This window comes from Acomys minous (genome assembly GCF_964271855.1).
Source record: "Acomys minous genome assembly, chromosome: 12".
Taxonomy (NCBI): Eukaryota; Metazoa; Chordata; class Mammalia; order Rodentia; family Muridae; genus Acomys; species Acomys minous.
The window spans coordinates 25,479,201-25,505,080 of NC_140493.1; the positions used below are offsets into that span (position 1 = coordinate 25,479,201).

The 25,880-nt window shown below is 50.0% G+C and overlaps 1 protein-coding gene across 2 annotated transcripts; it reads right to left on the reverse strand.

Moving 5' to 3' along the window:
• Positions 1-836: 836 nt before the first annotated feature.
• Positions 837-25,857, reverse strand: PPP1R16A (protein phosphatase 1 regulatory subunit 16A). 2 transcript variants are annotated; one of them, XM_084750885.1, is made up of 11 exons: positions 25,703-25,857; positions 4,551-5,537; positions 3,895-3,965; positions 3,669-3,814; positions 2,789-2,892; positions 2,595-2,719; positions 2,381-2,506; positions 2,221-2,296; positions 2,011-2,140; positions 1,727-1,889; positions 837-1,466 (listed from the first exon to the last, which is right to left on the reverse strand). In XM_084750885.1, the coding sequence occupies exons 2-11, from the start codon at positions 4,807-4,809 to the stop codon at positions 1,092-1,094; spliced, it is 1,575 nt and encodes a 524-aa protein (XP_084607011.1). In that variant the 5' UTR covers positions 4,810-5,537; positions 25,703-25,857; the 3' UTR covers positions 837-1,091. The 2 variants fall into 2 exon arrangements, with proteins under 2 accessions (XP_084607011.1, XP_084607012.1); XM_084750886.1 differs by lacking the exon at positions 25,703-25,857 and adding an exon at positions 6,717-6,825.
• Positions 25,858-25,880: the final 23 nt, after the last annotated feature.

A 25,880-nucleotide genomic window follows, 5' to 3' on the forward strand; every position in this document is an offset into this window, starting at 1 on the left:
AGAGCCTGCCACTGCCTGCCTCTTACCAGCAGGGCCCAAGTAGCAGCAGTGGTGGCAGGTGGACTTCCGGCAGCAGCACAGCCCTACTCTAAATTTAACCAGCAGCCACCACCAGCCCTCCCCCAAGCCCTTCCAAGGACACCAACCCTCCAACCACAGGTGCTAAAGGAAGGACAAGCCCTGGGGATGGACACCAGGCTGACCAGATCAGTGCCCATGTGACCTGGTAGAGATGGCCATGCATAGCCAAATGCAATGGACATGATCTAGAGGTGCCGTCTTCCTTCCAGCTTGAGGCCCCTAAAGGGCCCCTCTCGCTCTGATGCATTGTGCCTAGCCAGCACAGCCCGAGTGGCCAACTGCTTGTCACCTATACCAGCACAGGCGGAAGCTGGCAGACACGCCCCAGGATCAGGGCTGCCTGCCAGGAACTGAGACCATGGCCCTAGGAAGTGCCTAATGCCAGCCTTCTGCTTGTTTCACTCTGCTGGCTCTGGCCCAGTCCTGTGGAAAGCACTGTATCCCTTCTAGCCAGGGTCCCTGTCCCTCTGCATAGTCACACTCTGCATTCTCCATGAAGTTTTTCCAAAGCACCTTACAGCCCTCAGGGAAGCAAAGGGTTACAGAGGAGCCTTCAAGGCACTGAACCAGCCAGAAGTGGAGGTAAAGGCTGGGCTGCTTGCCTGTGGCCTTGGGCTTCCCTCCCACAAAGGCTGGGGCTGCCACTTGCAAGCCCCAGCATGCACCTATCTACAAGTTTGGGTGTTCCTAGGCATGGGTGGCTCCTAACCCAGCAGCACTACCTGCCCTTTCCCCAGCAAGACACACAGGAAGGCTCAGTGGCAAACAGCCTTTATCAAGAGTCACAGAATAAGCAGTCTGTGGCCTGAACCCATAGGTACAGCTCTGCATAGTCCATCCCTGAGCAAGGTGGCCAGTGTCCTGGGCTGGGAGGGGATACGGGGCTCTGTGCTGGCTCCCCTACAGCACTGGGGTATGTGCTGGAGCGGGCCACCCGACCAGGCCAGAGACCATGAGGAAGCCTCTGGTTGGGCATGGGGTTGAACAACGCCATACTGAGGAATCATATTTCACATGAGCAAACAGCATGGCCTCTTCTCCACAGGAGCCTCCTCTGAGGGGGCGGTGAGCTTGAGCAGGGGTGGCTCTCCAGTTGTGCTGAAGCCACAGTCAGGCTGAGAGGGCTCACTGTCAACAGACAGGCCAGGCTCAAAGGTCTCAGGCCCTTCGGGAGCAGGCCGCTGAAGCTTTGCAGCTGCTCGCTGGCGTTTAAGTTCTGCCAGTGTGTGGTGGGCCTTGTCCCGGACGAGGGCATCAGGGGCACCGCTCTCTGCAGGACTCAGCTGATAGGAGACACTCCGATCTAGACGCTTGGAGTACAGATGCTTCCCTGGGGGAGCCCCTACTTGGCCATTGTGTGGTCTGGCCAGATCCGGGCTGTCTTCCTGTGGACAGAGCCAGGGACCCCAGAGCCCATCAGGAGGTGATTTTTCTCACCCTACACCAGCCTTGGGCTTCAAGTTGTGTGAAGTGGTAGCAGATGGCCAGACATTAGAGGGTCAGCAGCCTATACCTAAGGGGCACTAGCCCATCTAGTAAGAATGGGGTCACTGGGCCTACCGAGGATAGGGACTAGGAACTAGATAACCAGACCAGGTACCAAGACTGCTCCAAGCCTGGGGCAGTACAGGGGCTGCACGCTCACCTCTGGGGGCTGCAGCCGGAGCTCGGCATCTGTCTGCCTGTCCTCATCCTCTAGAGGTTCTGGACTGGTGGGTGGCGGCTGCTGCCACACGATGGCCTCTTGGGCGTGTTCTTTGCGATACAGGTTGGTGCGATGTGTCAGGCTTACTCGTCTCACTACCTTCCTGCGGGGAGAGGAAGTTGAGACATCATCTATCTCACAACCAGTTCCACTGCCAGCTGACGTCCACAGGGGCAAAGCCGAGGTCTCAGCAAGTGGAGAGTAACCCACAGCAGGAGGCATACCCACGGCTGCCTGCACTAGAGGTGCGACGGCGCAGCAGGGAACGCTGGCGGCCCTGAGCCCGCAGGAGTGCGTCTTGTTTGTGCTTGAGCTCTAGCAGTTTCGCTCTTACTTCCTCATCACCACACAGGTCTGAGAAAAGACGGACAGAGGTGTTACGGGCATCTTCATGGCCTAGCCCTTCTGCCAGGTGTAGGCAACCCCACACTCACCGAGGGGTGTCTCGTCCACCAGAGATTTTCCATTCAGATCCGCCCCATGTGCCACAAGCAATTCTACCAGGTGCACCTGCAGGCAGCCAGCAGTAGCTGCTTGGCTGAGGGCTCCATCTAGAGCCAGGAACCTACCCTCTCCCTGCTCCTGCACACTTACCTGGCCCCAGTAGGCTGCAGCATGCAGAGGCTCCCAGCCATCATGGTCCTTAGCGCTCAGGCTGGCTCCTTGCTCCAGTAGCAGGGTAGCCACCTCACTGAACCCATTAGCAGCGGCGATGTGCAGCTGCAGGCAGACCACTCAGCCCTGAATCCCTGAACCCCTTCCAAGTACCTGCCCCAGGACAGACACCCCCAAGAGACTGAGTTCTCACCAGAGTGGCGCCATGGTCCAAAGGGTCGTTGAGGTTGGTCCCAGCACGCAGCAGGTTCTGGAGATCATTCAGCATGCACAGCTCTGGCACGGCCCGGGCCTCCTCAATGCTGTCCTGGGTGATACCTGAGGGGCAAGCTGGCTCAGAGAAAGCATGCCTGAGGGCACCACCCCTCGCAGGCAGGCAGAACATACCACGATTGGCCATGGCGGTCTCAAGGCAATCCAGTGTCTGTTCATCCTCACACAGGTCATAGGGCATGTTCCCATCGGTATTGACTGCCAGGAGATCTGCGCCACTACAAGGAAAACAGACAAGCCACCAGCCTCAGTACCTTCATACAACAGCTCCTCACTCAAGGAGTCCTCGGGAAGAGAGGACAAGCAGAAGGAAAGCAAGCCCTAGCTTCTGCTAGAACAGCTGGCCACTGGGCCTGGCTGCTCAGCCCGAAGTCCTGTCTTCAAGCCAGACTTGGCAGGCTCTATCCACCTTGTAGTCTTTATCCATCCAGGCTTCGGGTGTATGACACTCATTACCCATACATACAGTAGAGGCACTTGTAGAGGGGCAAGGGCTCTGGCACCCCAAGGACATAGAAGGGGTGCCTATGCATGGTGGAAGAGAAGAACCAGGATGCCTGCAGTTCCCATCCCACTCCAAGAGGAGCCCCAGGGACCTGCTAGCTATACACCCCTAATCTATTACCAAGGTGTCTGCGTGTGACAGAGACTCATCTGCTCATACAAGGATGACCAAGCGTCTATACTCTGACCTACTGGAGAAGTCCTCTGTTCTCCCTGAGGGGTAAAGGCCGCGCCTGTACCAGGCACTTCCTCCTGGACACAGCTGGTTTCCTCATTCCCCTTCCCTCCTTACCAAGGCCTTCCTCAACACTGACCAAATGGCACTTGACTGTGGAGATGCCCTTGGCCCAGAGTTGGAAGTGTAGCCTGCCAGACAGGCCAAAGAACACAGTGAACACACTCTTCCCTCCCATGTTCCAGGTAGGGTTGACAGAGGAGGCATCCCAGAGGGGCCACCTGAGCCACCACGGGGACACCCAACAGGTCCTACCGTGAAATGAGGAGTTCCACCAGATGCAGATGACCACAGGTAGCTGCAGCATGCAGAGGTGTCCAGCACTCACTGTCTCGCGCATTGACATCAGCCCCAGCCTCCAGGAGCTGCTGTGCCATCTCTTGGAAGTCATCAATGCAGCACTGCAAACAAGTAACCTAAGCCCCATATCCAAGCCTCAGCGAGGCCAGCCAGCCCTACCCCCACTCCTGCAGGGGCTTACCTGGTGCAGTGCAGTCAAGCCATCTTCATTGGCCAGGTTGGGGCTAACCCCACTACTAAGGAACTGGCGGACTGCAAAAATAGAAAGGTAGGAAGGGTCCTTAAGAGATACCAGATGCCTCTTCCTCCAGTCCCCAGTGGTTACAAGCATAGGGCACAGGCAAGGGAAGAGGGCCTGCTAAGGTTAGAGCTGTCTTCTTACCAGGAAGATTCTAGTCAAAGAGGCAGGGCCTAAGGAAGTGGGTAGTGCTAAGTCAATTGTGTTTTAGGACCCACACTGGGCCTGGCCACACCCACTCTCCATTTATGCTGTCCCACTTTCCATAGTCGGGGCTTGGGAGCCATGCATAAAGGGAAAGGACTCACAGGATGCACTCTGTTAAGAGGCAGTGATGGCTATCAGCCCAAGTGCTAGATTTCTCTGCAACCCCAGGGTCTCTACCCTGGGGTACAGCCTTCCCATAACCTGGCTTTCCTCACAGAAAGACCTGTTGCATGCACCCCATTAAGGATAATTGATATCAGTAGCAGAGCTGTGGCTAGAGCCCAGGAGCTGGCGGCAGGTCTAGGCCTAGTTCTGAGCCAACACAGAACAGGGCCACACCAGACAGATGGGCATGCCTACTGTGCCGTGCCCTGGGACTCAAGCACACTCACCTTCCTCCAAGTCGTTTCGGGCAGCAGCCTCCAGAAGAGCAACGCTGGGAGGGAAGAGGACATGCTTCCGAGGCCTGGGGCCAGCCACCTCTTTGCATGGCCGTTCCCTGTGGCCCTTCCTACTGTGGGCCTCCTTCTCAGCCTGGGCCCACATCTTTACCTGCTGGGCACGTCGCTTCTGGGCATGCTTCAGCCGTTCCTGGGTGCTCATCCTGCCTACCATGGGCATCTCTGCCAGCAGCTCCAGGTGCTCGGCCATGGTGGTGGATGTCTGCCCACAGGGCTGTTTGGGGCACCACGATTCGGGTTTGAGGGAGCAGGCCAAGCCTGAAGGGTGGGGCAGCTGGCTCAACTGGCACCCTTGGGGGCATCCCCTTCCTAAGACTTGGTGCCCTCTGTCCCTGGCAAGGCTGAGATGGGAGGCCCCACACTGTGACCAGGCCCAGCGGCCCTAAGGGGCAGAGCCTGCGCAGGGAGGGCAGTATGGCATAGGGTGGGGTGGAAGGAGGGGGGGGTGCCTGCAGTTGTTCCCCAGGCAGGACTGACACCTCAACTGCTCAGCTGGCAGGGCCTCTGTCCACGGCGCCTCACCTCCCTCTCGAGGTCAGGGTGCACAACCTGTGGGAAGTAGCCCTAAGCCCTGGCCGGCCTCAGTCCAGGGTCTGAAGCTAATTACCCAGATAACCAAGTTGCAGCTTCCTGGCACCCTGCCTAGGAGAATGGAGGGCAGGGCCAATCAGCAGCAAGCCCTTGGCAGCCCCTAAGAACCTCTGCTCTTCTTCCATGCTGGCTGCCCTCAGTCCTATGGCTGCTTTTCCAGTCAGCACAGCTAGGTCTAACAAGCTATGCAGCAAAGGTCAGGGAGTATGGTCAGTCCTGGGGTTCCAGCTTCGAGTGTCCAAGGGTGACAATCTCTAGGCAGCAAGGAGACAGGAAGCCTGCCAATATTTTCTCAGGGGAGCCTCCCCTTCCGGCCGTCACACACACCTGAGGAGTAAATATGAATAAGGAAACATCAAGGTCAGCTAGCTCATAAGGAGAGGCAGGGGAGCTCCAGGGGAGCCCTGTGTGGGACACACCGCCTGCCCACAGCACACAGAAAGTCAACAACATATCCTCTGGGGTTGCTCTGCCCTTCTCCTCCCCACACACTTAGGGAAGAGTAGGACAGGAGGCTTCTCAGGCCCCTACTCATCATCCTTTCCAGAAAGGGCTGTGCAGGCCACAGTAAAACAGAGCCAGGAGGACCGGCTACACCCAGCCAGGCTGTCCAGGGCCATCCCAGGGCCAAGCTCTGTCCTGGCTGGGCTGGGCAAGGTTTCTTCCCTAGGCTCTCCAGGGTTAGCATAAGGACTTGAGTCCTCTGTGGCCTAGCATCTGCCTCACTCCCAGCAGGAAGCCAGCTCAGTCCAGTCAGTATTTCTGCTCTCCTGAGTGGTACTCAGCTGAAGTCATTGGCACCCTGGCATCCTCAGAGAAGAGGATGTAAGAGCTGTCTCTCCTGCTCCCCACTATTAGGCAAAAGGAAAGCTATTCCGATGTCCTTGTCCTGTAGGAAAGAAACCAACCCAAGGACAGCAGCCACTTTTCAAGTAGAAAGCATGCTGGCTTTTGGTTCTCTCATCTAGGGCCCAGATGAGCCAGCTCTCTGGCTGCAGCAGGAAGATAAGCACAGCTTACAGCCACTCCAGACAGCCTCCCTGGGAGGTCCTGTCTGCCCCACTATACGTCCTTAACCCTGGTGGACCTACCTTCACGATCTTTTAGGGATGTGCCTGAGGACAGCCTGTGTGAATGGGGACTGGAGCACAAGGGAACCCAGTGAGCCCAGGCTTACCCCACATACAGCCCACTGAGAGGGTTCTTACTCCAAGGGCATTCCTGCACAGCTCCTAGAAGGCTGAGCTCTAAGCTTTCAGTCCCGAGTCCAGGAGCTGCCTCTGGCTCCCTTCCAGAAGCCAGTGTGAAAGGGAACAAGCCAGCTGAAAGTCAGTGGGCTCCTCTGAAGTTCTGGGAAAGGTCAGCTCCCGCCTATCTGAATCTTGGCTGACCCAGCGGACCTGACTAAGGTGTGGCTCCTCTTCCTAGCCTGCCAGAGTCATGAAGACAGCAAAGCTGTCAGGGCTTGATGGCCAGCCCAGCAGTTGTACCAAATGGCCACAGTACCTCATGAGCCAGAGCGAGCTGCCCTTCTCCACAAGTCCTTCCCAGAGCCTCGCTGGAATGTCAAATGGAGATAATTTGGTTGGTTTACTCCAGAACTGGGCTTCAGGCTGCACTGAGCTGAACCAGGATGTGGGACCCAGCACAGGGAGCCTCCTACAAGGACTCTGACCCCTATCCCCACCCTTCAACCTGAGCACCACTGGACTGACCCAGCCTACAGAGTGTCCCTCAGGGCAGGTGACTTCCATCCGCAAGGCATAACCCCAAACCATTCCCTACAGCTCCAATGAGAACACAAACAACTACTTGGAGCCCTCAGTTTCCCTAGCCTTCACCACTATATAACTCCCCTTTAGCAAGAGCTATCACCCCCAATTTATATTCAGGAAAACCAAGCTATGATAACCATTGCTATAGACAAAATCAATTCCACTGGCTAAGAAAGCTACAGGAACTGACTCTAGTAGGTCTACGCACTCCAGACACAAACAAAGAGCCGCAGGGACAACCCTGGCACACCATGAACTTCTTTGTCAGCTGCCCAAATGCTGCCCACTGTCCTGCAATGACAGCTTCCCGTTTGATGTGTAGCCAGCACTGCCCTGTTAATCACTCTACCACAGTGCCTTTTAACCTACCACATGGTATCTGTTGTGAGCCCAGAGCCTGACAGCTGCAAGGGGCCTGAACACATGGGGAACAAAGAATGGTATGGGTGGAGGCAGACGACCCAGAATTGGAGGCAAAGGATAGGTGTCCAGAGAAAGGCCAGAATAGAGGGGAGAAAACAGCTACAGAGTGGGGAAAAACAACAAAACTGCACCTGCTATAGGCTCCAATGCTCAGATGAGTGCACACAGTACACTGCTCTGAAGGGTATCTCCAGACTGGGAATGTCTCTCCCTGATACTGCCTGCTGGGACCCCTCTGCACTAAAGGCCATCCAGCAAGTCAAGGAGGCAGAGAGGAGAAAGCCCTTCTGCCTCTGGCTGCACATCACAGGGGAAGCTGGCACCTTAAGACAGAGGGCAGCAATGGGACAGCTGATGAAAAAGCCCCCGGCCATGACAAGATGGAGTCAATCAGCCGAGTTTATTTGGTCTGTAGCAAGCAAGGTACCTGCCTAGAACCCATGATTATGGGGCGAGCAAACAAAATTCTGCCAGTCTGTGGAATAACATCCATATGTTCATTTCTGTCACAAGCCAAAGCACATCAGCATCTGAAGAGACTGACTTCAAGATGCTGACATGGATGCAGAAGCTGACAGGAGTCTGGATAAGCAAACTCTGCTTCATTTTCAAGGAAGGCTGTCTGGAGGTAGAAATGACAGGAGGGAGTCTCAGTGGGCTGCTCGCTGTCTGGAGGACACGGGAGCTAAGCCACTGGGGAGCATTCAGCTGGAGGGAAGCGCTAGCCCCTGGCTTACACCTGGGGCCACAGGCTGTGCCTGACCTCATAGTAGAAAATGGTTTGTGTTGGGGTTGGTTTGGTGCTATATATGCAAATGCTAAATTCTGGGCCTCAAGAACTGGTTGAAGTCCAGAGGAGCACATGCTCCTGTACACAAATGATGTTGTACACTTTGCTCCCCAATATTCTCTGATTGGTTAAATAAAAGAGGCTGGACAGCCTGTAGGCGGAGCTTTGGGTCCCAGGCGTGGGGTCTCAGGTAGGGACCATGAGAGAGTGGTGAGGATAAAAGAGAAGATGGGAGAGAAAGACCGTGGCCAGATGGCGCAGACCCAGGCCAGACAGGACGGCATCCCGGCAGGTACCCTGAGGACTGCCGCTGGGAGTTAGTAGCCAGATCAGGGTAGAAAGTTAGCTTAACCCAAACCTTCCCAGTTATTGTGCTTAAAGCTTGTCTAAATAAATCAATAGGTCTCTGCCTCAATTACTACAGAACTAGCTGGGTCACAGAAAAGCCCATTAAGCCAGGAGTGGTGGTGCACACCTTTAATCCCAGCACCGGGAGGCAGAGGCAGGCAGATCTCTCTGAGTTCTAGGCTACACAGAGAAATCCTGTCTTGAGAAACCAAAGAAAAAAAAGAAAGAAAATCCCATTAGGATTAATAAATATTCAACAACAGGGTTTACATTTTGGTCACAATGACTATGGCCCACAGTTGATGTCATGCGCCATGTTCTGCCAAGCCCACCTCTAATCAGTTAACTCTGACACTGTACCGACACAGCTATAAAGTACCTGACATGCACCTGGCCACGCCCTGCAAGCAGTATTATGAAATGAAACAATGGAAAGAACCTGACCACCAATGAAAGGACTATAATTAAATAAGCCCTACAAGGTCTTAGGAAGACTTTCTTTTTCTTTGGTTTTTCGAGCAGGATGTCTCTGTGTAACAGCCAAGGCTGTCCTAGACTTACTTTGTAGACCAGGCTGGCCTCAAACTCACAGTGATTCACCTGCCTCCACCTCCCAAGTATGGGATCAAAGACGTGTGCCACCACACCTGGATTTTTTTTTTCTTTTTGTTTTTTTGAGACAGGGTTTCTCTGTGTAGCCTTGGCTGTCCTGAACTTGATTTGTAGACCAGGCTAGCCTTGAACTCACAGCAATCCACCTGCCTCTGCCTCCCAAGTGCTGGGATTAAACGTATGCACCACCACACCTGGCTATGAAGACAGTTCTTAATAATACTCTGTGCTGGTTTAGTTTTTTTTATTTCGTTTTGCTTTTTTGAGACAGGGTCTTTCTGTGATGCCCTGGCTATCCTGGACTCTCTTTGTAGACCAGGTTGGTCTCAAAATTACAGAGATCTGGCTGTTTTTGCCTCCTGAATGCTGGGATTACAGGTGTATACCACCACCGCACAGCACTGTGCTTGTTAGTTTTTAAAACCTGACATAAACCAGAGTCACCTGAGAAGAGGGAGCCTCAACTTAGAAAATGCCTTCTCACACTGGCCTGTGGAGCATTTTCTTGACTGCTGATAGATATGGGAGGGGCCAACCCACTGTGGGCAGTGGCTCCTCTGAGAAGGTGGATTATATAAGCAAGCAAGGGTTATATAAGCAAGCAAGCTAAGTAAGTCACAGAGATCAAGCCAGTAGCAGTGTCCTCTGTGACTTCCGTAGATGATGGACATCTACATAGGCTCCTTCAAGTTGTTTCTGGTCAGTATTTTATAACAGCAACAGAAAACTAACTAGGATACCATACTATAATGGGAAGAGCTCTAAAAGATACTGCTTGTTCAGTTATAAAAACAAGATATGGGGCCGGGCGTGGTGGCGCACGCCTTTAATCCCAGCACTCGGGAGGCAGAGGCAGGCGGATCGATGTGAGTTCAAGGCCAGCCTGGTCTACAAAGTGACTCTAGGACAGCCAAGGCTACACAGCCACACAAGGCAGATCACAACCACCTGGGATTCCAGGGAATCTGACAGCACCTGGCCTCTGTGGGCACCCGACACATGGTACAAATAAATTCATGCAGCTACAAAGACATACACATAAATAAAAAGAATAAATATTATATATATACATATATATAATCATGTATATACTACACTATTTTTTCTGCAAAAATAAATGAAATAAGAATATACAGAGATGCCGGGTATGGTGGCGCACGCCTTTAATCCCAGCACTCAGGAGGCAGAGGCAGGTGGATCGCTGTGAGTTCGAGGCCAGCCTGGTCTACAAATTGAGTCCAGGACTGCCAGAGCTACACAGAGAAACACTGTCTCCAAAAAACAAAACAAAACAAAACAAACAGCAAGACAAATATACAGAGAGGCACTGGAGAGATGTCTTGGTGGTTAAGAGCACTTGCTGTTCTTCCAAAGGACCCAAGTTCAGTTCCCAGCACCAACATAGGGCAGCTCACCACCACCTCTAACTCCAGCTCCAGGGGATTGAAGCCTTCTTCTGGCCTCCAAAGACACTGCACATACACACACATACACACACACACACACTCAAAAATAATTAAAATTAAATCTGCGGTGTGTGATACACACTTTTTTTTTCAATGTGATACACAACTTTAATGCCAGCGTTCACAAAACAGGTGGATCTTTGTGAGTTCTGGGCCAGCCAAAGCTGCATAGTGAGACCTGTCTCCAAAAATAAAATATAAATATATATATATATATATATATATATACACACACACACACACACACACACACACATGTACATATATGTCTGTGTATGTATGTGTGTATGTACGTATAAAATTTATGGTTTTTCAAGACAAGGTTTCTCTGTGCAGCCTTGGCTGTCCTGGACTCACTTTGTAGACCAGGTGGCCTCGAACTCACAGAGATCCACCTGCCTCTGCCTCCTGGGTGCTGCGATTAAAGGCCTGCCCCACCACATCTAGTTCATAAAAATAAATTTTACAAAAGCAACTTTTAATAAAAGTTCAGAGTGGCGCATGGTGGTGAACCCACAGCCTCTAGCAACTAGAGGGATGAGGCAGACAAAGTGCTTGAGAGCAGGCATTGGAGCCCAGCCCTGGAAACAGCGCAGGGCTGGAGGCCCAGCTCAATGACAGAGCACTTGTCTAGTAATTACAAACCCTGGGTCCCTCTCCCTCTACACACACACATACACATACACATACACATACACATACACAAAGTAGCAGTATGTATATTTATAATTGTAAACATGAGAAAGAGACACAAGAAATAAGTAGAGCTGGGAACAGGTATGGGGAAGTACTTGTGTTTGGTACAATGTAGTTGAACTTGGACCACGTGAAGATTACTCTGTGTAGAAACTATGTTGAGAGCTCTGCCTCAAGCAAGGTGAGTGTCAACTGCCACTGCACAGGTCTAACTTTGGCACCTGGAGGAAAAACAGCACACAGACACTGGGCAAGAAAAGGGGGGGAATACAGATAAGGCCACCCAGACACCCAAGCATTTTTGTAGCATCTTGTCTTCTCATGCTACTGGAGTTGAGAAGGCCCTCAAACCAATGAGAGACACAATTAGACAGCAGAAACCAAAGGAAGTGAGGTGGTAGGCAAGCAGATAGCCCTCAAGTGGGAAGTGGGCAGGAAGACACTCCAGGAAACAGCAGAAATGAGAAGGCACAGGACTGGAAACCACAGAGAGCTACCGTGGAGGGAAGGGCCAAGGGGGCTGACAGAAGGGCCCTCAGGAACGCAGCTGAGGCACGTAGAGAAGTTCAAAGGAGGAGCCAAGTGAAGTGGTCATCAGGGTAATATATATCATACTCTGTGGAGATATGAGATACACGGAGCCCACGGCCCTGTAGAGAACTGGGTGGCGGGGAGGGCTCCACATAGGGCCAAATTGGGGAAGGACTCAAGTGCTGGCAGTGGAAAGCTACTTGGGAAACAAAACCCTCTTCACTCCAAAACAAACTTCAGACAGCACACACATGGCCTTAGGGGAAAGACAAGAGTACAAGGAAAAGAAGAAAATGTTTCACAATCCTAACACACACACAGCTTTCTAAACATGACACAAAACCCGAAACTGAAAGGAAATCCCACAAATCCAATTACACTTAGTTTTCAAACAATATGCATTATAAAAAGAAGACAAAATAAAACCTACAAGGTTCACTAGGTGTGGTGGCTGACAACTGATATTCTAGAATTCAGAGTTCAAGCAAGGCCAGCCTGACTCTAGTCTCATTAACACACCCTACAAGGTCAGAAGTCAGATGACCAAGCTGGGTATAATGGCGCACACCTTTACTCCCAGCACTTGGGAGGCAGAGGCAAGTTGGATCTCTGTGAGTTTGAGGCTAGTCTGTCTACTTTCTGAGATCCTGACTCTTGTTGGACCTTAGGCACAGGCCACACAGAGGCCCGAACAGCTCTCAGCATGCTGAGAGACATCCCTACAGCTCAGCAGCAGCCTTGCAGAGGGAGTAGCACCTTGCAAGGGAACCCCTCATCAGAACCCTGACTTAAATGGGAAGGGAGCTTCTGACCTACACGCCACATGTCTTCAAGGCCTAAAGCCCAACAATAGCTTTAATGGTGCCAGTGAACTCTTTTTTAATTAGTTATTTATTATCATGTATACAGTGCTGTGCCTGCATGTACATCTGCAGGCCAGAAGAGGGCATCAGATCACATTATAGATGGTTGTGAGCCACCATGCGGTTGCTGGGAATTGAACTCAGGACCTCTGGAAGAGCAGTCAGTGCCCTTGACCTCTGAGCCATCCTTCCAGCCCCCCACCAACCCACCCACATACTCTCTTGAGGAACTGCAGTTTCTTAGTGCTACTCCATGCTGCACTGGCAGCCCTCTCACGGGTTCCCTTCTTACTCCACAGAAGCTCTTTGTCCCTTGCTATACTTGTACTGTCCCCTCCCCTCCCTGTAGTCTTAGTCTGTAGGTGAATTCCTGATGGTTTGAGCATTCTTGCATTTCTCTGCCACCTCACAGTTGTGACCCCTTCATCCTGCTAATGACTTCTGTCCCAACTATACCCTCCCCCTAGTCACCAAAGCACATGCCTCACCTGTAGTCTCAATACAACCCCCTATCCTCTTCCTGTCTCTCCTACAACCTAGAAGCCAACCCCAACATTCCAGCATTCACACACACAGTGCTGTTCTCCCCAACTTCCTCCCCTCCATCCAGCCTCAGTCTGAGCTCTCCGGGCCTCTTGCGTCACTGAGGGAACCAAGAGAGCTACTAACAAAGCCAGAAAGAGCTACTGGTCCTGAGTGATGCAGCCCATCTCCTAGATGCACAGAGATCTCACCACTTCCCTTCCCTTTACCACTGCTAGACTGAACCGGGCATCTTGAGAAGACAAACATGAGAAGAGCCCTCTGTCTCCTATCGTGAGAGAATCCCCAAGCACAAACGCTCACTAAGAAGCTTGACAAAAGGCCTGCACAGAGAACCATAAAACAACACTGAAAGAGAAGCGACAAGACCTAAGTAAATAAAGGCAGACACCTGATTGTGGTCAGGTCAGAACTGAAAAGCTAGTGCTCTCCAAGCTCATTTGAGCCTGTGCACTTGAAACTCACAATGCAAATGTGCATGAACAGACAGCACAATCATGTAAGAGTCTGGCTTACCTATGCTGCCACACATTACAGTTTATTACACAGCGCAGTAAATGAACCCCTGAGGTGTTTGCTGAAGGATAAAGAAGCCGGGGAGCCGGAGAGAAGGCACCGTCAGTGCAGAGATTGCTGTGCAAGCATAAGGACCTGAGTGTGGATTCACAGCATCCATATAAACCCCAGAGGCTGCAGTTCAACGGCCAAACTCTGCCAAGACAGGGTAAGCAAGTCCTCAAAGGTTCCTGCCTCACAGACATGTCTGTCACATACATTGGGCTAGAAGGCCGAAGATGATGCTCCGATGTCATAGAGAGTGTGGGGTGAGTATTCAGGCAGTAAACTGTCTCAGTCATTTTTTCATTTTGGAACGTCCAGTTCACTCAGGTATTTAAATTTTATTCCTTCTCAAGTCTCTGATGGGGTTGAAGACTAGATAGTTTAGTCTTACAATTACACTTAGTTGGTTAAGGGTTAAGAGGTTTTTAGATCAAGATAGGTGTTTTAAGCTAATAGAGATGAGATATAATAGATATTGATTTACATTTAGAAATTTAGACCCAACAAGATAGGAAAGATGTTTATTTCAAGTTTGCCAAATACAAATAGCCAAATCACTATAAATGTAACATTTATATAATTCCTGGTTGTCTCATGGTTCTTCCTGCTGTATGTAGTTTATTTTATTCAGGTGTAATAATAAAAATGTATATGTTAAACATGATTTTAAAAATGGAAAAACAAACAAACCCAGAGGCTGTGGCATGTGGCTGTAAACCCAATCCTGGGTGTGGGATGGGGGTGATAAGCAGATCTTGTGGCTCACCGGCCAGCCCGTTTACCCAAATCACTGAGCTCCACGCTTAGTGAAAGACTGTCTGAAAAAATAAGGTGAAGCTGGCCATGGTGGTGAACACCCTTAATCTCAGCACTCAGGAGGCAGAGGCAAATAGATTGCTACAGAGCAAGTTCCAGGGCAGCCATGATCAGACAGAGACACTCTGTCTCAAAAAACAAAACAAAACAAAAAACAAAAACAAAACACACACACACACCCCTTCTAATATATATGTGAACATTCATGAAAGCTTTCTTTGTAACAACTAAGAACTGGGAAGCACCTGTCTGGATGAGGTGGACAGCGACAGAACAGTGGTCTGTTCCAGCTGACAAGTGTGGCTTAGATGGATGCTGATAACAAAGAGGTGGCATGCTATAAGGTAAGAATGCTCCTACCATGGCACACACAGAGAGACACAGTGCTAGACAACAGGTGAGAGATGCCCAAGGCCCTCAGAGTCCGGTGGAGGGCTGTGTGTAGAAGGCTAGACTGTCTTCTTGACTGCACAGAGCTGACAAGCACACACATGTGAAGCTGTACAACCTGCATAAAGTCAGGAAGCATATTTCACCCCTTTCGGGTCTGCATTGCGTAGTTAGGCACATCACGAAAGGAGATCTAGAGAAGAGATTTCTTCTTAGTTACTGTATGGGATCCAACCTACTTTTGTGTTTTTGTTTTTTTATTTTTGGTTTTTTCAAGACAGGGTGTCTCTGTATAGCCTTCGCTGTCCTAGACTCACTTAGTAGACCATTCGAATTCACAGTGATCCACCTGCCTCTGCCTCCCGAGTGCTGGGATTAAAGGCGTGCGCCACCACGCCTGGCTATCCAACCTACTTTTAAAAATAATGAGTAAGGGCTGGAGAGATGGCTCAGAGGTTAAGAGCACTGTCTCCTCTTCCAGAGGTCCTGAGTTCAATTCCCAGCAACCACATGGTGCCTCACAACCATCTATTATGAGATCTGGTGCCTCTTCTGGCACGCAGGTGTACATGCAGATATCTTTAAGAGAGAGAGAGAGAGAGAGAGAGAGAGAGAGAGAGAGAGAGAGAGAGAGAGAGAGAACGAGAACTGTTTGCAGTGTGGCACACCTGTAATCCCAGCGCTCAGGAGGCAGAGGCAGGTGGATCTCTGTGAGCTTGAGGCCAGCCTGGTCTACAGAGAGAGTCCAGGACAGCCAGGTCTACACAGAGAGACCCTGTTTCGAAAAAACCAAAAAGAAAAAGAATGAGTAAGAGCTGGAGAGACGGCCCTTGCTGCTCTCCCACAAGGCCTGGCTGGGTGTGACTCCCAGGACTCAGATGGCAACAATGACAGCTCACAACCGGCTTTAACTCCAGTTCTAGGGGATCCAATATCTTCTGCTAGCCTTGGAGGTACCAGGCACATTCATGGTGTGGAGGCAGGCAAAACACCCACACAGAAAATAATTTTTTAAAAAAAGACACACATAATGGCAACAACTTGGGAGGCTTAGGCAGGAGGAGTTCAAGGTCAGCTTGGGCCACAAAATGAGATTTTACCTTTAAAAAAAAAACTTTTGCTGTGGTGGCTAAAGCTTGTAATTACAGAACCCAGGAGGCTGAGGCAGAAGTTCAAAGTCAGCCTCAGCACAGTAAATTCCAGGCTCACTCTCTCACCCTGGGCTATAGAGTGATACCCTGTTTCAAAAGGAAAGAGGAGAGAGAGGGAGGGAGGGAGAGAGACAGAGAGAGACAGAGAAGCCCAAATGAAGCCCGGTGTGGTGGCGCACACCTTTAATCCCAGCACAGGGAGGCAGAGGCAGGTGGATCTCTGTGAGGTCTACAAAGGAGTCCAGGACAGCCAAGGCTACACAGAGAGACACTATCTGGTGGTGGTGTGGCCTACTCTATAGAAGGGCAGGGTCAGGCTTCCCACAGAGCTCACTGAAGCTCACAAGACCTTGTCACAGAGGATATGGAAAGCTCCTACCACATAGCAAGGACATAAACAACCTCCAGAGTGCCTGCCCTCACTAGCTGTAAGAACCAGTAGGATGGCCTGGGCAGAACTGTGGATAAGAATTAGTTGTCATACAACCCCAAGCAGACACAACTGCCATCAGCAGGCACCTGAAGCAGCCCTGGGAGGCCAGAAGAATAAGTATCCCAGTTTCAAGCCAGAGAAAGCTGAGAATCCACAAGAGAGAGGCTTAGGTTTCTGGACTCACCTTGTAAAGTCAAGGCAATTTCACAACCACTGCTGCAGGCCAACAACTATCTCAAGCCAGGTATGGGTCCCAACCAGGCCTTTCCTCCATACCCTAAGACACTTGGCATGTCTAAAACCCCTGTCCCTCCCCGGTTTTCCTCTACAGTAGGGCTCCACTCCTGCCTGCCTGCTAGTCTCTAGACTCCTGTCGAGGATCTAATGTGTAACTCCTCATGTTTAGCCTCCACCACTCACCAGGCAATGGATATAGAACCACTGAGCTCACAGCCGGCAGTGTCCTCAGTATCAGAGTACTTGCCATGTGTCCCTCCACTGCATCTCTGCAACTCCAGCACACTGACCATCACCCAGGTGGTCCCAGGCTCTAGAAGCTCAACCTTTCCTAAGGCAAGCCTCTTCCTCTGAGAGGCAGGCTTCCTTTCTGGGCCCCAGCATCATTAAGGGACATGTACAGAGATAAGATGTGCTCATCATGTAAAGAACCCAGGGTGTCCAAGGTCAGGTCAGCAAAGGCACTATGGTTTCTTCTGTCTCCCTGAAGACCATTCACTCTACAAGAGGCCACTGTCCTGGAGACACTCCTAGCCCTAGGGGATCCAGTGGAGGCACAGAAGCCACCCCCCCCCCTTGGTTTTTCAAGACAAAGTTTCTCTGTGTAACCACCCTGGCTGTCCTGGACTCCCTTTGTAGACTAGGCTGGCCTTGAACTCACAGAGATTCACCTGCCTCTGCCTCCCAAGGGCTGGGTTTAAAGGTCGGTGCCACCACGCCTGGCTCAGAAGCCTCATCTCACAGCTGTAAGAGCAAATCCTCTGGGAAGCTGGTCCTCGGCCTCAGTTGAGCCTCCAGATGACACAGTCCCGGCTGGCAACATGACCACAATCCTGGAACAGAGCCAGAACCAGCTAACTGAGTGTTTCTCACATGCCTGACCACAAAGGCCTCAGAATAATCAGATTTTTGTTGTTGTGTGAGACTGTCTCCCTTTGTAGACCAGGCTGACCTCAAACTCACAGAGGTCCGCCTGCCTCTGCCTCTAGAGTGTTGGTATTAAAGGTGTGCACCACTATGCCCAGCTTCCATCCTATCCCCAATATTTTAAGACAGGGTCTCTACATTAAGACTTAGACTGGCCTCTAGCAATAGAACCCAGGCTGACCTCAAATTAACTTAAATCTTGCTGTCAGACCCTGTAAGTGATGGGATCACAGGCCACTCAGGTTGCTGTGATGCTCCCTATGCATGGTGAGTCTGCTCCAGGCTCCACTGTCTCCCATTGGCCCACAGTCAATTACTGGACTCAGCTACATCCTACCTGTGTGCTATGCATGATCAAGAGCCTCCTCTCCAGGCAGGCTACGTGGTCTACAGAGCCACAGCAAGGCCCAGGCCGGCCAGTGGTATGTAATGAGCAAACGCAGGAGTAAGAGGGCAACTTACGGTACTGATTCTTCTTATTTATTTATTTATTTATTTATTTATTTATTACATATATAGTGTTCTACCTGCAAATAACTGCTGCAGGCCAGAAGAGGGCACCAGATCTCATTATGGATGGTTGTGAGCCATCATGTGGTTGCTGGGAATTGAACTCACAACCTCTAGGAAGAACAGTCAAGGGATCTTAACCTCTGAGCCATCTCTCCAGCCCACAGTGCTGATTCTTTGCTTCTCCCACATAGGTCTCAGAGATGGAACTCAGGTTATCAGGCTGGGCAGCAAGCACCTTTACCTGCTGAACCATCTTGCCCACACTCAATAGAGCAACTAAAAGAGCATAATTATGGGGCTGGAGAGATGGCTCAGAGGCTAGGAGCACCGTCTGCTCTTCCAAAGGTTCTGAGTTCAATTTCCAGCAACCACATGATGGCTTATAACCATCTATAATGAGATCTGGTGCCGTCTTCTGGTGGGCAGGCCCACATGTAAACAGAATACTGTATAAATAATTTAAAAAATACATCTTAAAAAAAAGAGCCAAATTATAACTAAAAAGCAAAGCCAGGTATGGTGGTGCACACCTGTGATACCAGCACTGAGGAGGCAGAGGCAGGCAGATCTCTAAGTTCAAGGCCAGCCTGGTCTACAAAGTGAGTGTAGGACAGCCAGGGCTACACAGAGAAACCTTGTCTCAAAAAACAAAAACAAAAACAAAAACAAGCATTTATTTAATGTGGCCACAATGGGAAGAGGGACAAACAGATTAAGAGATGACCTCTATTTTTCCCCCTATTTTTGATCTACAAAAATGAAGTTATTTAGCTCAGTAACAACAGGGCTAATTGTCACACAGGAAGGACCCATGTATTTGCACATAAACACTTCCAGCCAGCTCAGTAGAAAATCTGGGAGGGCCCTTCCCAGATATCAAGGAAGCTCTTAATCTTCCTCGTCAACTTCCATTCCTTTTGCTATCCAGCTCCAGAATATACCTAATTAACTCAAAGCAGCATGTCAAAGGCTTAAGGCTAAAGTAGTAGTAGACACTTGAAAAGCTATTCAATGAGAACTGAAGACAACACTCAGTAAGGATAGACAAGGAGGGTAGCAAAGAACCTAGCACCTAGCTGGGCAGGGATGGCTCAAGGCTTTAATCCCAGCACTCGGGAGACAGAGGCAGGCAGATCTCTGTGAGTTCCAGGCCAGCCTGGTCTACAGAGGGAGTTCCAGGACAGCCAGGGCTACATGAGGAAACTCAATTAAAAAAAAAACAAAAAAAACAAAAAATAAGAATCTAGTACCCAAATTCCAATGCACTGTCCCATTTAAGTTTCTACTGGGCTGTGACACCCTTGTAAATTGGAATCTCTCTGACTCAAACTCTGGTCCCAGAGAGACCATGACTAAATCCACATGAGGCAAGTCAGTGAGCAGGTCCACAGAGAGCAGGCCACACTGCTCTATGACATAGGATGAAGAGGCACGGGTCATAAGAAGCTCAGACTTTGAACAAGGAGTGTAGGGTCTACACTGGTTATGCTGTCTGAGAATCACAAGACAAGATGAACAGAGACATTCATAACAAGAAAAACGTACTTAGCAAATTCCTAGAAACTAGGAATCCTAGAAACACTGATCCCTAAAGTCAACAGGGAGGAAGTAGAGGAGGAGAAGAAATTACAGACCATAGCCTGATCAAGTTAAATATCTCAAGGAAGTAGGTCATGGTAGGTCATGGATGCACCCGTGGGTACTTGACGGAGGGCCAAAGCCAGCCTCAACTACTTAGCACGTCTGAAGCCAACTTAGGCTATAAAGACCCTGGCTCAAAGCACACAAACAAGATTCCTCAAGAGCCAAGGGTAGTGACGTACACATTTAATCCTGGCACTTGGGAGATAGAAGCAAGCAGATGCTGTGAGTTCGAGGACAGCCTGGTCTAAGAAGCGAATCCAGGACAGCCAGGGCTACCCAGGGAAACCTTGTCTCAAAAAAACAAAAAAAAAAAAAAACAAAAAACAAAGAGGGGGCTGGAGAGATGGTTCAGTGGTGAAGAGCACTGACTGCTCTTCCAGACTTCCAGAGGACCTGGGTTCAGTTCCCAGCAACCACATGGCAGCTCACATCTGTCTGTAACTTCATGATCTGACACCCTCAGACATACATGCAGACAAAACACCTATGGACATAAAATAAAAATAAATAAATGTGGGGTTTTTTGTTTGATTGGTTGGTTGGTTTTTTGAGACAAGGCTTCTCTGTGTAACAGCTCTAGCTGTCCTGGAACTCTCTCTGTAGACCAGGTTGGCCTTGAACTCACAGAGATCCTCCTGCCTCTGCCTCCCATGTGCTGGGATTCAAAGCATGCAACACCATCGCTTCGCTTAATTTTTTTTTTTTAAGAAAAAAAAGTGGAGGGTGCTGGAGAGATGGCTCAGCAGATAAGAGCACTATGTGCTCTTCCAGGGTCCTAAATTCAATCCCCAGCAACCACATGGTGGCTCACAATCATCTACACTGGAATCTGATGCCCTCTTCTTGCACACAGGTGTATATGCAGATGGAGCACTTATACATAAAATAAATTTGTTTGTTTTTGTTTTTGTTTTTTCAAGGCAGAGGTTCTTTATGTAACAGCCCTGGCTGTCCTGGACACTCTTTGTAGACCAGGCTGGCCTGGAACTCAGAGATCTGCCCGCCTCTGCCTCCCAAGTGCTGGGATTAAAGGCATGCGGCACCACCACCTGGCAATAAATAAAATCTTTAAAAAAAAAAGTGGAAATAATCCAACTACCATAAAAACACAGGAACAAACAATACTGGGCACATTCATATGGTGGAAATTACCCAGCTATAAAAAGGAATGAAATTCTGATACATGCTACAAAAGTGTAAGACATAATGGACCAATTGTGTAATATTCAGCCTATGCAAGGCACCTACACCGGGCAAACACCTAGAAACATAATACAGCACCACCCCCAGTATCTAGGAGGAATTCTTGTTTAATGAACACAAAGTTTCCGTCTTGAAGATTTTGGAAACAGAAGACAGACATGGTGGTCTACTCCTATAACCACAGAATTTGGGAAGCTCAGTTCCAGGCCAGCTTGGCTATACATAGCAAGACACCAACCACCTCATGAAACACAAGTCAGAGTGCTGGGCAGAGGTAGAAGGTTGAAGGCCACCTGGACTACATAGTAAGAGCCTTTCTCAATGAGGGAAACACTAAGTAGTAGGTAACAGACGCCCTAGGTTCCACCCACAGCACCACCAAAACCAAACCAGAGGGAGGCGGTGCATTGTGAGTTCAAGGCCAGCCTGGTCTACAAAGAGAGTTCCAGGACAGCCAACGCTACACAGAGAAACCCTGTCTCAAAAAACCAAAAGGAAAAAAAAGGCCAAAAAGGTCTCCTCTGTATATAAATATAGCAATTTTTGTTTGATTGTTTTTAATTTTTTGTTTTTCAAGACAGAGTTTCTCTTTGTAACAGCCCTGGCTGTCTTGGACTCACTTTGTAGACTAGGCTGGCCTCAAACTCACAGCTATCTATCTGCCTCCCAAGTGCTGGGATTAGAGGCGTGGGCCACCACACTTGGCTCAGTAATTTTAATTTCTAACACAGGACTCAGGAAACCACGGGGTAGTCTGTTGTTACACAGGCCATAAGGAAAAAAAAAAAGACTTGCCTTTTTAAATGCCTGGGAAGGAGGAGTTGGAAGTTGTGTATGTGCCTGAGCAGCAGGAACAGAACTGCTGCAAATTTGAGGCTAGCCTGAGATACATAGCAAGCTTAAAGCAAGCTTAGGCTACACAGTGAGACCCAATCTCACAAACAAATAGTAAAGAGACTGGTGAGATGGCTCAGTGGTTGAAACACTGGTCACCGCTCTTCCATAGGACCAGGGTTCAATTCCCAGTAACCACATGGTGGCTCACAACTGTCTGTAATGCCAGTTCCAGGAGATCTGACACCCTCTTCTGACCTGCACGCACAGAGTGTGGAGAAACACATGCAGGCAAAACATTCATACAAATAAAATAAAAACTTAAAGAACTAGTAAAATAAAATGTAAAGTAGTGATATGTGAGATGGCTAAGTGGTAGAGGTGCGTCCTACCAATCCTGACCGCCTGCCTTCATTCTGGGGAACCCACATACCGGAAGGAGAACACTGACCGACTACTGACTCCCACAAGTTGTTCTCTGAGCTCCTAGCATGGGCCGTGGCCCACACACAAGGTAACAATACTGGGCTGGAGAGCTAGCTCAAATGTGAAGAGCATTTACTGCCCCTGCAGGAGAAATGAGTTCAGTTCCCAGCACCCGCCTGGCTGTTCATCCTTAACTCCAGTTCTGGGAGATGCAACAATCTCTTCTGATTTCCTTAGGCACTCAGGTAGTGCACATACAAACATGTCGACAAGACATTCCCACACATAAAGCAAATTGTTTCCTCTTGTTTGAGATAGAATCTCTCTACCTTGGCTGCACTGCAACTCACTAGGCAGGCCTCAAACTTGCCTCTGTCTCCCTGCTGGGATTAAAGAAGTGCACCACCACCACCATACCTGGAAACCATAAATTAAATCTTTTAAAAGTTTCTTTTAAAATAGTAAAGCGAGGGAGCTGGAGAGATGGTTCAATGGTTAAGAGGACTGGTGGCTCTTCCAGAGGACCTGGGTTCAATTCCCAGCATCCATATGGCAGCTCACAACTGTCTATGGCTCCTGTTTACGGGGATCCAACTCCCTAACACATGCAGAAAAAAACACCAATGTATATATATATATTTTTTTAATTTTTAATAAAAAAAACTGAACATGGTGGTGCACGCCTGTAATCCCAACACTTGGTAGGCAGAGGCAGGTGGATCTCTGTGAGTTTGAGGCCAGCCTGGTCTACAAAGTGAGTCCAGGACAGCCAAGGCTACACAGAGAAACCCTGCCTTGAAAAACCAAACCAAACCAAAACAAAACAAAACAAAAAAAAGTTGCATGCCTTTAATCCCAGCACTCAGGAGGAAGAGAGATGTGGCTCTCCTGAGTTTGAGGCCAGCCTGATCTACATATTAAGTTCAAGGACAGCCACCTTGTGAGACCCTGTCTTAAGAAAGGAAAAAAAAAACAGTAATAATAATAATGAGGAGGAGGAGGATGGTGTAACAATACCATTCGACACACAATGGAAAATGGAAATTTTGTTGAGAAAGCTCCTCAATTATGCTGTCCTGATGGAGATCATGTGCCTGGCAGACCTGAAACATTTTGAGGTTTTCTATGCCCCAGCACCACCACTGTCATCCTTATCCCACCTCAAAATCACTGTCCCTTCTGTCTGGAGAGTTTTCCCGTTGTATCTCAGGACCAGCTAGATCACATCGTCTCCATAGCGACCTTGTAACTCTTATCTCATCATGTTTTATTTGACATCCCTTGCTCTGGATTTATTGGCATTCCCTTAGAGCTTAGGCCAGTGCCAGACTCACAAGAGCCATTCAGTAAACGATGAGCAGGTAGGTGAACAGCCAGTGAGTATGCCAGCACCCTGAATACAGCACAGAAAGGGACTCACAGACAGGACATCATAGGGCTTACTGTAGTGCCTGTGGTTGCTCAAGAGGCAGTTCCAGGAGAGGTTAGAGATGAGGAAAGACCCTGTGACTGCCACAGGTGTCTCGTTTGGGTGGCTGTGGGATAGGCACTGGAGCGGGACACAGTTGGGACAGTGAAAGTGCAGGACCTCAGGGCTGAGCTGGCGAGAGAGCTCAGCAGGCATTTACCCTGCAAGCTGAACTCAATCCCCTAGCATCCACATTCAAGGTGGAAAGGGAGAATGGGCTGGGCTTGGCTGGCACATATCTTTAAACCCAGCACTTGGGAGGCAGAAGCAGGTGGACTCTATAAGTTCGAGGTCACCCTGGTCTACAGAGTGAATTCAAGGGCAGCCAGGATTATGCAGAGAGACTTTGTCTCAAAGAGAGAGAGACACACACAAAAAGAGAGAAAATGAACTCCATCAAGTTGTCCCCTAACCTCTACCTGTGCACTATCACAGGCACCCACCCTAAACAATAATAATACTTTAAAAATTATTCATCCTTTAATCTCAGCACTCAGGGAGGCAGACGCAGGTGGATCGCTGTCTGAGCCCAGCCTGGTCCACAAAGCGACTCCAGGACAGCCAAAGCTACACAGAGAAGCGTTGTCTTGAAAAAAAAAAGGGGGGCTGGAGAGATGGTTTGGGGGTTAAGAGCACTGGCTGCTCTTCCAAAGGTCCTGGAGTTCAATTCCCAGCAACTACATGGTGGCTCACAGCCATTTGTAATAGCATCTGATGCCCCCTTCTGGCCTGAAGATATACATGCAAATAGAGCACTATATGCAAATAAAATAAATATTTTTTTAAAAAAGAAAAGAAAAAGAATTATTTCTTTAGAAGAAGAAGAAAGGAAGAAAGAAAAAGCAACAGGAAGGCCCGAACAAATAGGGAAGAAACCCAAGGCTGGCGGCATTAGGAGAGGAAAGAGTGAAGAAAAAAAAAAAGTCTCCTTGGGCAAACTAGCAGCCCTCAAAGTGCACAAAGTCCCATCACCATGACAACATGAAACCAGCGTCAGGGCCGGTCTCACCAGGCCAACACTCCTTCAACCAAGTCAGTTCCCATGCTGGGCTTGTAGCAAGCAGCTCTGGTTTCCTTAAAGTGAGTCAGGCGGCCTTCTGAAAGAGCCAGGGCTTGAAGCAAGACAAAGCCTCCAACGTAAACTCCAATCTATAAGGGAATATCTGGGGAGAAAAGACCCCTGGGGGGCTCACTGAGGTCTGTGTCCTGGCCTCTAACTTGCACCCCCAAGTGTGGACATGGAAGAAAGATAGACGGAGCGCTTTAGGGGTCGGCTAGCTTTGCTCTGTCTGGAGCACACCTCTCCTCTGCATCCGTAATAATTCATCCTCCTTGCCTCAAGCCTCCGGCATTGGTTCAGCCAGGAACCCAAAGGAGCCCAAACACTTTTCACAGGCTGCTCTACATTGCTCTCCTAATCGTAATCCACGAGGCACAGCCTCCAGGCAAGGGTACTTGAAGCCCTAAGAAGCTCTCGCGTGTGCTTTTACTTAACTCCAAGGCCCGCATGGAGCTTAGGAAAGTGCCTTCGCTGTCCTCATGTCAGAATGAGACTGTCGGTCAATCTACCTGACCAACAGGTTGCAAGAACTACCTTCACTGTTAGGTTTCACAAACAAACAAACAAACACCCTCCCCCAACCACCTCGCTGGCGCCCCTTCTGCAGGCCCCTCACGACCCTTCCCACTGCCCGGCAGGGATAGCACCGGGCCGCAGAAGCACCAGCGCCGGCTCACACGCCATGCCCCGCCCCGCCCCGCCGCGCCGCGCCGCGCCGCGCGGGACCTGGCCTAGGTTCCTACACAGGCCCGACCCTCACTCACAACCGCCGGCCGTCTTACCTGGAGCCCCACTAGCAGCTCCCTGAACCCGGCCCGGCCGACCCTGGGGCCCGGCGCTGCTCCAGGCGCCACGGGGGCGGGCCCCGCGCCCATCCTCGCCATAGCAACGCGACACTTCCGGACCGAGCTGTCCGAAGCGGAAGCCGCGGTGCTGGGTGGGAGTGCTGGGCGGAGCCGC

Excerpts from the sequence above, each read along its gene's own strand:
- PPP1R16A (XM_084750885.1), bottom strand. The coding sequence starts at position 4,809 with ATGGCCGAGCACCTGGAGCTGCTGGCAGAGATGCCCATGGTAGGCAGG. Across the intron at positions 3,966-4,550 it reads CCGAAACGACTTGGAGGAAG|TCCGCCAGTTCCTTAGTAGT; the intron begins GTGAGTGTGCTT and ends CTATTTTTGCAG. Across the intron at positions 2,297-2,380 it reads CTGCAGCCTACTGGGGCCAG|GTGCACCTGGTAGAATTGCT; the intron begins GTAAGTGTGCAG and ends GGCTGCCTGCAG.